The sequence below is a fragment of the Equus przewalskii genome, chromosome 1 (assembly GCF_037783145.1).
Source record: "Equus przewalskii isolate Varuska chromosome 1, EquPr2, whole genome shotgun sequence".
NCBI lineage: Eukaryota > Metazoa > Chordata > Mammalia > Perissodactyla > Equidae > Equus > Equus przewalskii.
The window spans coordinates 26,940,038-26,951,147 of NC_091831.1; the positions used below are offsets into that span (position 1 = coordinate 26,940,038).

The window sequence follows — 11,110 nt, forward strand, 5'->3', positions numbered from 1 at the left end:
GCCACATTTTCCATGATAACCGTCTCTCTCTTCCCCCAGCTGAACTATATCAATCTTTCTTCCTATAAAATTAAGTGGCAGAACAACTCCTGGCACTGCCTGCTTCTTTATTCAGTAAGCTCACCCCCTTCCAGATCGACAGGACATCAGCCCTCCCACCCTCAGGACTTCCCAAAGGGATGGAGGGCGCTTTGTACAAGGATCCTCGGGGAACTGCCAGCCTGATAACTTATACAAATTATTGCTAACTTGGTGATTTGCCCAGACTAAGAAGGTAAAATCCAAGTGCTTGCAAAAGGGAGATACTGACCATGAGCGGGCCAGTTCACCCTGCAGAGACCCCAAAAGCCAAGGAATTAGAGATGAGAAGCACCTCAAAAGAGAGCAATGAGGTAGATGACTGAAATCAGGGAAACTAGGTCAGATCCCAAGGTCCTCTTCTCACCTTATAGATCCACCCCTCTCCTATCTCCACACGCAATGGGAGAGTTATTCCCCAGGAAAATGGTACCAGACTCAAAACACAGCAAGAGTGCAAACACTGAAAATGTGGATTAAGAAAAATTCTGGGGGCCGGCTCCGTGGCCGAGTGGTTAAGTTCGCACGCTCCACTGTGGCGGCCCAGGGTTCGGATCCTGGGTGCAGACATGGCCTTGCTCCTCAGGCCACGGTGAGGTGGCATCCCACATCCCACAACTAGAAGGACCTGCAACTAAGATATACAACCATGTACTGGGGGGGTTGGGGACATAAAACAGGAGGGGGGAAAAAAAAGATTGGCAATAGTTGTTAGCTCAGGTGCCAATCTTTAAAAAAAAAAAAAAAAAAGAAAAATTCTGAATGTCGTATGGATATAGACACGGAGACATCCAGCCCCTTTCTCCCACCTGGTCTCAGGCAGTCAGGCTTATTTATACCCTCCTGGGTGGAAGTCAGTAGATCCTTTCTAGAGAAATCTAATATGCCAGAGGAGACTTCTAACAATGATATTTGGAGGTTGCCCAGAGAAAGTCTGCTAGCTCCAGATCCTGACAGTGAAGTCAGCCAGTCAGCAAGTCCCACCGAGGCACGCAGACTTCCTAGGAGTTTTTCAGTGCCTCACTCATAGTACGACAGTCAAAACTAAAATTCAACAGAGAATGGGAAGTTAAAGTTGAGAGATTCCCAGAAGGTAGGATATAGACAAATGCATGCATATATCAAAACAAAGATAAGAATAGAGGAAAAGATAAGAAAATTAGAGAATTAATCCATGAAGTCTAACATCATATTAACAGGAATTACAGAAAAAGAAGAGGAAATTATACTTTAAAACAAACAAAAACAAGATCTGATAAGGGGCTAGGATCCAGAAAATATAAAGAACTCTTACAACTTAACGATAAAAAGACAACCTAATTTTAAAATGAGCAAAAGACTTTTGAATAAATATTTCTCCAAAGAATATACACAAATGGCCAATAAGCCCACGCAAAGATGCTCAACATAACTAATCATTAGAGAAATGCAAATCAAAATCACAATGAGGTACTACTTCCCACCCACTAGGATGGTTATAATAAAAGAAGGACAAGAACAAGTGTTTGTGAGAATGTAGAGAAATTAGACCCCTTACATTGCGGGTGGGAATGCGAAACAGTGCAGACACTTTGGCTGTTCCCCAGAAAGTTAAATGTAGAGTTACTATGTAACCCAGCAGTTCCATTCCTAGGTCTACACCCAACAGGAATGAAAGCACATGTCCACACAAAAACGTACACATGGATTCCATAGCAGCATTAGTCACAAAAGCCAAAAGTAGGAACAACCCAAATGTCCACCAACTGATGAATGGACAAACAAAATGTGCTATATCCATGTGATGGAATATCATTCAGCCATAAAAAGGAATAAATCATTGACACATGCCACAACATGGATGAACCTTGAAAACATGCTCAGTCACATAACCAGACACAAAAGACCACATATTGCATGATTCCATTTATAGGAAATATCCAGACTAGGCAAACCTAGAGACAAAAAAGTACATCAGTGGTTGCCAGGAGCTAGAGGGAGGGAGGAGTGGAGAGTGACCACCAGTGGTTTCAGGTTTTCTTACTGGGGTGATGAAAATCTTCTGGAATTAAATAGTGGTAATGGCTTACACACCTTTGTGAATACACTAAAAAAACCACTGAACGATACACTTCAAAACGGTGAATCTTACTACAACTATATATGAATTATATCTCAATTTAAAAATTGAGAAAAAGAACAACAACACAAGAAACTTTCTCAGAACTGAAGGATCTGCATTTCTGGATTGCAGGAGTCTAGCACAAATAAATGGAGAGAGAGCCAGAGTGAAGCACATCATCATGGAATTTTAAAGTAAAAAGGATAAAGACAAGCTCCTTGAACTCTTCCAAAAAGAAAAAACATATACAAAGAGGAGGAATCAAAATAAAATCAGACTTTTCAACACAAACAGAGGCCAGTGACAATGGGAATACAGACTTCAAAACTCCGAGTTACCTTTGCCCTAGAATTCTAAACCCAGCCTAATTACCAACCACACGTAAGAGTAGAACAAAGACGTTTTCAGACATAGTAGGTATGCAGAAAAGAGTTAACATAGCCAACGGGAGACTGAGCTCCTTAGAAAAGCCTGCTTGCGAGGTTGGCCCTCGGCTGGTGGGTGGGAACTTAGATTCCGTTCCCAACACTCCCAGAACTGAGCAGCTCACTGTACTTAACCTGTTTGTGCAAACAATCTGTCTTATGTTAAACACTCACTCTCCTTCTGAGAGTCTGGATTTTGGTAGATGCCAGGCAGAGGGTGCCTACGTGACCAGCCCCAATAAAAACCCCCAGGCAGAGTTTCTAATGAGCTTCCTTGCAGACAACATTTCACATGTGTTGTCATAACTTGTTGCTGGAGGAATTAAGTACACCCTTTGTGACTCTGCTGGGAGAGAACTCTCAGAGGCTTGTGCCTCGTTTCTTCTGGGCTTCACTCCATGGGGCTTTCCTTTTGCTGATTTTGCTTTGCCTCCTTTCACTGCAATCAATCACAGCTGTCAGTACCACTATGCTGGGTCCTGTGAGTCTTCCTAGTGAATCATCCAACCTGGGAGTGGTCTTGGGGATCCCCAACACACTAGGTCAAGCAATTAACCTCCCACGTACCTTTCTGAGGATGCTTCTGAAGAATGTGCCACATTAAAATGAGGGAGCAAATTAAAGAAGAGAAATACATGGAATCAAAGAAGGCTCCAGTACAAGAGAGTGGCGAAGGATCCAGGATAACACAGAAGGGAAGTCCCAGCACACCAGCTCTGCAGGAGCTCTACAGAGCAACCAGTCCAGGCTGGAGCAGGAGGACAGTAAAAAGGACTCCAGGTCGGAAAAAAAAGTAACTAAGAGACTATTTAAAGGGTTTGAAAACACGGAAAATTGTAGTGAGAGGAAAATAACTACAGGATGTGTGAAGAAATACTGATAAGCAGGAATACATTTTGGTAAATGACTAAAACAAAGCTGATTATCAACAACAGAGAAAAAAAGCTATTCAAGAAAGTCATATTATATTACCTAGCTCAACAGTGCACAATATGTACACAGTCATCCTAATTTAAATACTGAATACTGATTTAATCAAAGTTTTAATATGCCACTGCTGGGAGGTTGGGGAAGGGAAGGGAAAATCAAGAGAGCCAAGTCTTATCTACCGTGATAAGAAGTTACAACTCAATGCCTACAACTGATAAACCAAGAGACGACAGCAGAGGCTAATTACTTAGAAATACAGAGGTAAATTTCAAAAGATAAACTAACAGAGTTAAAGATGGGGGTTGGGGGGATGAAACAGTTCTTCATTAAAAGTCTTCTAATACTATTTGATCTTTTAGAGAAGATCTGTCCAACAGAAATCTAAGCCACACATGCAATTTTCTAGCAGTCACATTTTAAAAACTACAAAGAAACAGGTGAAATTTATTTTAATAGTTTATTTAACAGTCCGAAAGAAACCAAGTGCAAGCTTACAAGAGTTCTCTCCCAGTGGAGTCACAAAGTAACTCCTCCAGCAACAAGTTATGACAACACACGTGAAATGTTGTCTATCAGTATATCCAACGTATGACCATTTCAATATGTGGTACTGGCTACATTTCAAGCGCTCAATGGCCACATGTGACCAGTGGCTACCTTACTAGATGGCACAATTTTAGACTGTGTGCAGGTACTACTTCAATAAGAAGTACTGTTATTTTAGAAAACAGTAGTAACAATGAATGGCTTACCTTCTGTACCTGGGCTTTAACTACCAGCCCTGGCAGCAAGTTATTAAGGGTCCAGTTATGCTCCTCAGTAGCAATGGCAGTAGAAACTTCTGAATGACCAATAGACAGACTAACAACTCCTCCGCTGCCTTTTACCTCTTCAATGATGCAGTTCAGGTACTGGCCCACCTTCAGTTTAGCACCTGCAAGCCCAGCCCCAAAAAGGAAAAATACCTCCATGAGAAGGACCTTTAACGTGGGCTCAAGCAACACCTGAAAGGATGCATGGCGACCTGCCCAGCTACCACATAATACTCCCCACATTCCTAATCTCTAAGGGACCAACTACAAGAAGGGAGGGAAGTGCCCCTAACTGATCTAGAATCAATTCCCCCACAAAAATATGAAAATCTCAGTGAGGCAAGAGAATGCTGGTTCAGAGGCCCTGGGGGCCCAAATTTCAGTAGAATCTTCTAGGTGAGAAAAAGTGAAACTGATCCATCAGATCTTGGTGAGAGATACCCTGGCCCTTCATACATCTTCCCTTTTCTATCAGCTGTATTAACCACTCATTTTAGCAAAACCAAACAGCCTCGGGCTCACCAGTCAGTCATTTTACTCACCAAAGTGGCATTTATATATAATCTCCATATACACCACCTCACTATCACGCACTGGCCCCTCTTCCTCCCCTCACCTTTGTTCTGCCGGATATACTCCTGCGCTTTCTGCAGTGGCAGAAAAGCTCTGGCCCCAGCAACACCAATGTCCACTAGATAGCCATGGTCTTCTAGGCTGGACACGGTGCCTGTGAGCAGCTGAAGGAAGAGAAAGCATTCCAAAAAGTTCAAAAGTCGAGGTAACGGGACACACAGCAAACATGCACAACCAAAGGAGAATGCCGCCACCATCAATCTCAACATCATCCCATAATCCTACCCGACTCCCCTCAATTTTCACTTTAAACCTCAATCCCACTAGAAGATAGAAAAGGGAAAGATATTAACTTGAATTCTCCCAGAGTTTGAAGGATCTTATGGTTTCCAGACAGTGAGGAGTGTCGTACACAGTTGAATAACGAATGACAGAGAGGTCTCTCCCCTGGAGAATTTTCAGAAGATAGGAAAGACCTTTATGTTACTCAAAGAGAGAGAAACCAGATGGCCCCGCAAGGTCATCCCCCAGCACCATGACTAGTGAGAATCCAGAACTACCCCTCTAGCTGTCATCATGTCTTTTCTAAGACCTCCAAGACATCAAAAAATAATCTTGCCAACCTCCTTTAGATTTCATGGGAAGCAGTGCGGCATTCAAATCTGGCTCTGACGCTTACTAGCTATTTGATCCTTGGCAAGTCATTTAAACGTTTCTGAGTGCATTTTCTCAAACATACCAACAGTGATATCTATCTGCCTCACAGGGCTGCTGTGAGAATTTCCTCAGACGACGTGTGTAAAACAGCACCTGTCATACAGCAGGCTCTCAACACCTGTCGACTTCCTACAATTTGGTTTACTTCTACTCCCATTTCTACACAACTTCCAGGGCCTGTCTCAAACTCCACCACTTCTAACTGAACGTTTACAAGATCATATTGCTCTCCTTCCCTTAATTTACAAGAGCGCTTATATGAGTGTAGCTTACTGTTTTGTACCTACTGGACTTGCAGGCTCTGAGCTAGGTCACAGGACTGGGAGACTCAGGAGCGGGCCAGCCACTAATGCAGCTGACAGACTAACTGCCCTGTCTACCCTGTCTCTTGCTCCAGAGAGCAGCCCTCAAGCATTCCCCACAAATGCCAGATGGCCCTTGAAAAAGACTTCATCTGTGAAGAAGTCTTGGTAAGTAAGGCACTTCCAGGAACTTCTTCTCAGCAGTAGTAAATCCTCTGATAAGGATGCTTAGAGTCACTTTTTTTGCCACTAGTAAATTTTGGACTTCCTCCCCTCCCAGGTAACGTGATTAGGTTCAAGTCTTCAATTTCCATTAAGTACCCAAAGCATCCTGGAGACTTCCCAGGAAAAGACCCACGCCCATGTGTAACAGTTAAGCTGAAGGAAAGGCGGTCTAGACACTCCCCAGGAGGCAGGGCAGGGGGAAGGCACATCGTCTACTCCTCTTCCCTGAGCCCAGATCCGTACCATGCCTGGCTTCAGGGCCTCAGCACTCAATACTTCGTTGACATTTTTGGGGTTCAGAGATAGCTTGACATTCTTTTTGCCCTTCTCTGTGACGCTCAGACTGCTCACCACACATCTCACCAGCATCCCAGGCGAGAAGAGTTCAGGCAAGCGGGCCAGGTCCTGCATAATACAAACGAGAAAGATGTGATACATACCCCTCCCTTGAAGCAAGAATCCACTGCTCACATCTGGCTCAGTGGTTTTTCATCCTCAGACCTTAAAGAACCCAAAAGGCGGATGAAGAGAGTAACCACTTGCCCACAGAGGAAGAAGGGTCTGTGGCCGAGTCACAGTCTTGAATCTCAGCAGAAGGCCTCCAAATACCTCCACACAATGGGCAGATGTAAAATGACTTGTCAGAAGAGCTGTCTGTATTCACTGTCTCCACTTCTTCATCTCCTACTTGCTCTTCAGCTCACTGCATCTGTGGCCCACCTCTCTCACCCCACCACTTTCTCTCCCAAGAAAATCACCAGTGATTCCCACGTCGCTAAACCCAGCCCATTTTGCAGTCTTTCTCGTAGGCCACCTTTAAAAAGCGTTTAACACTGGTGATCACTCCTGCCTTCTTTAAACATTTTCTCCCTGGTTTCCAAGCCCCTTCATTTCCTGGTTGTCTTCTCTCTCTCTCTGGCCGCTCCTGCTTCTTCTGACAGCAACTCTCCTTCTACTCAGCAATCGAAATACAGTATTTACTCCAGGCTCAGTCTTTTAGTCTTTTCTCCCTCTATTTGCTCCCTCTAAGCAACTTCTTCCCCCTTGATAGCTTCAATTACCACCCACACAAAGAAGTCTCACACATTTATGACTCTAGCCCAGACTTTCCTGAGCTCTGGAATCACCTGTTTACCGAATGTCTCAACTGCATCTCAAACTCAGCATATCAAAAGTTCCTATCACGATCCTCTCTTCCAACCCAGGACATCTTTTAAGGTTTCCTATCTCGGTGGCATGGCCAACTGTCGAGTCATGCTCAACAGAAACCTAGGACTCCTTCCTGACACTTCTCTCTGCCTCACCACCCATATCGAATCCATCACCAGCCACTGACTTTACCTCCTCAGTCCCCAGTAAATCCTGACCCCAAGCTGCCATCCATCTCCAAGCCTGGACTACCACAATAGCCTCCTAACTGGTCTCTAGGCAACTACTCACACCTCTTCCATCTCTTCTCTATGCTGTCTACATGTCACTCACCCCAACGAGAATATTCCAAGAGCTTCCCATTGATTCTAGAATTAAAAACCAATCCTAACTATGGTCTGGCCTCCACCCAGCTCTCCAGCCCCATCCCACACCACACTCTCCCTTGCTCTCTCTGCTCTCGCCACAGTAGCCTTCTCTCTGCTGCGTATCGAGCTCCTTCTGCTCGATTCCCTTCCTTCTTTACACAGTAAACCCTCAGCCTTCAGACCGCAGCTCAAGCATCTTTTCCTCAGGGAAGCCTTCCACACTCCCTGGACTAAGTCAAAATCCCCTTATTTAAAAACAAAACAAAAAAAATCCTCTATTATAAACTCTCATGGCACCTTGTACCTTTCTTTCTTAGCACTTAGCAGTTGTTAATTATACATTTATTTGTGCAGCAATAATTTATTTCCAGTCACAGGTTTCATCCAGATTTCCCTCACCTTTAGAGGTTCTTCTTGCGCCACTTGCTCACTCAGCTTTTTGGTATAAGCATCACAGATTTCAGTCACTTGCACAAACCCCTGGAGGCCATTGGGGAGACTAATCACCAGTTCCAGTTCATTTACCTCTTTCACACAACCCAAAATCCGCATCCCCTCACACAGGGACTAGAAGAGAAAAAGGGGAAATGTGTACAACAGGGAAGAGAACAATGATTGGGGAGGTTAGCGGGTCTGGCTTTCAGTCCCAACTCGGACATACAAAAGCTACAGGAAATACCTATGTGGATAAGTCAGTGTGCTTATCAAACATCCGACTGAGCACTGTAAAAGGTCTAAATCATACAACAGTGTTAACAGCACTATGGTGCTGGAGGGCATTTTTGCCTTTTATCTTATTCCAAGCAACCCAAACTCAAATGCCTGGCAGGCAACAAAATGAAGGAAGCAGGCCAGTGGAGCCCACGGCCACCTGGAGTGTGTAGGCCAGGTCTAAAGGGTGCAACCACTACTCAGCTCCAGGGGACTACAAACACGAGGGAATGCGCGCTTGTGTAGTTGGCAATTTCATATTTTTACTAGAAGCCAGAAGTCACGTTTTTATATGAAATTTTTTAGTTTTCTAATGTTGGCACCAAATTAAACAACTGCTTTTTAAAGTATCATATAGGACAAACAAAACACTTCTGCAGGCTGAATCTGAATCTTGCCCTTCAGAATCATTTGACTATTATTCTTTTTATAACATATATCGGAGTTTTATAAAAATTTAAGGAACATAATAACCACTTCACTTTTCTGAGATATACTTTCCACAATGATGAAAGGGTAGAATGAGAATGATTGCTAAAGTTATTGCCAGTTCTAACCTATGAATCTACTAAAATATAAGTTCCATGCAAGATGGGGGACTCAGCAGCTAAAAAGAAAAACAGATAAACCAAAAACCAATACATGATCCCAGGCACTGTTTAATAATTGAAGGAAATAATGCTCAATTCTGAGCACAAACTACAAGAATCTCTATAGACACAAACATACACTATATATACAAAGGAAGAAAGGAATGAAGGAAAGAAGGAAGGAAAGAGGGAAAGAAGAATATATACACACTTAAGCAACCCGGGTAGTTTGTTTAAAACAAAACCAAACTTCAACAAACCTCAATACTAAGGATATCAAATTTCTCTCTTATAGACTTGCTGCTTTCTCTCTTTTCAACTTTCAACTTCTTTGTTTTTGCTGGTCCTTTCTGGTTCTTTTTCCTTTTGGTGGATTCTTGTTCAGTAGAAATCTTAAAGGGAGAAAAAAGATGCAAAAGAATGAAAAGCAGCAATCCTGGCCTTTCTCTCCAATTTCAGGTTATCCGTCACCTTGTCTTGTTACTCCTCCACTCCACCCCACTCCCAACTGTTCCTTTAATTCCTGCTTCAATCCCGACTCTCTCATTCTGCCATCAATGCTCCCTTTCCCCAAAGTCGGGGCCTCCCTCATGTTCTCAAAAGCCCCTTCTCTCCTGTATTCTTCCTCCCTTGACTGGAATGGGCATTGGGGTTCCCCAGTCTAAGAAGAAATTTGGAATAGAGCATAAAAAATGGAAGGTGGAGTCATGGAGACCTGAGTTAAACTCCCAACTCCACCATAACAAGCTGTGTGGCTTCATCTAAATTATATAACCTCTCTGAGCCTTAGTTCTTCATCATGGAGTGGCAAACTCTACTTCATAGTATAGCTGGAAAGATTACATAAAACAGACATAAGGCCATACAATCAAACATTAGTTCTCTTCCCTCTAGCATTTGGAACACAGCCTACTCTAGGTAAAGACTGCAAATTCTGGCCATTATACATGGCAAGGACCCCATTCAAAAATTCAATGATCAAACTGCTTTCTCTCCATCCTTAATCAACATGGCACAAAGTTCCTAAGAATAAGGAACAAAAGCATTGCAAACTTAACTACTAAATGCCATATTTCAAAAGATACAGCTTTGTGGTGGTATGGACTCTCTAACAAGGTCAATTTACAAAAGTAGACTTCAGAAAGAAACAAATCTGGGGGCCAGCCCCAGTGCACTCTGCTTCAGTGGCCCAGGTTCAGATCCCAGGCGCAGACCTACATCCCTCTGTTAGTGGCCATGCTGTGCTGGTGGCCCACATACTAAAAAATAAAGGGGGGCTGGCCCTGTGGCTGAGTGGTTAAGTTTGTCCGCTCCACTTCGGCAGCCCAGGGTTTCGCTGGTTCAGATCCTGGGCGTGGACATGGGACCACTCATCAGGCCACGCTGAGGCAGCATCCCACATGCCACAACCAGAAGGACCCACAACTAGAATATACAATTATGTACTGGGGGCATTTGGGGAGAAAAAGCAATAAAAAAAATTTTTTTTAAATAAGGGAAGATTAGCATGGATGTTAGCTCAGGGAGACTCTTCCTTGGCAAAAAAAAAAAAAAAAGAAACAAACAAATCTGGAAAATAACACATTCTCAAACAAGGCTCATTCTTTACAAGGACACTAGGGAGAAAATGTTCACTGAGTCTTACCAAACACACTACTTACATCAAATAAGTTGTCTTGTTCAACTGACTGCTGGAAAGCCTTGTCTGATTTGTGGGGCTTTCTCGTACCCCCTCGGGGGAAGCTTTCTTCCATGGTTGCCATGTTTGGGTCTCCTAAAAACAACACAAATAGTGACAGTGAGACATGTAGCCCTAGTGCCAGACTTCCTGAAGGCTGTCATCAATGGGCAAGAGATAGAGCCTTCTAGCACCAATGTGCTAGACAGCATTCAGGACTGAGAAATAGATGGTTTGATGCCAGGTCCCCGATAATCCATAATTCACCTTTCCAAAGATCTCTACTTCAAAACCACAAGTCCACACATTTTCCTCTGGGAAAAGAAGTTCTAGATTCAATGTAGTAAATATCATTAAGCAGCTACAGTTAAGACGCACACACATAAACAAATGTATAACCCCTTACCTTCAAAAAACACGCACACTTTTAAGACGAAACAATTACACAAAT

The 11,110-nt window shown here is 43.3% G+C and overlaps 1 protein-coding gene across 4 annotated transcripts in view; it reads right to left on the reverse strand.

Annotated features, from left to right (window-relative positions):
- The window catches only part of PDCD11 (programmed cell death 11), a 43,953-nt gene that overhangs the window by 31,678 nt on the left and 1,165 nt on the right, over positions 1 to 11,110 (reverse strand). For all 4 annotated transcript variants that reach the window (XM_008542573.2, XM_008542575.2, XM_070633616.1 and 1 more), the window contains exons 2-7: positions 10,643 to 10,755; positions 9,242 to 9,373; positions 8,080 to 8,247; positions 6,407 to 6,568; positions 4,963 to 5,083; positions 4,287 to 4,468 (exon numbers count right to left, since the gene is read on the reverse strand). In XM_008542573.2, the coding sequence (XP_008540795.1) occupies positions 4,287 to 4,468; positions 4,963 to 5,083; positions 6,407 to 6,568; positions 8,080 to 8,247; positions 9,242 to 9,373; positions 10,643 to 10,744 (867 nt within the window). In that variant the 5' untranslated portion in view covers positions 10,745 to 10,755. The remainder of the gene's footprint in view (positions 1 to 4,286; positions 4,469 to 4,962; positions 5,084 to 6,406; positions 6,569 to 8,079; positions 8,248 to 9,241; positions 9,374 to 10,642; positions 10,756 to 11,110) is intronic.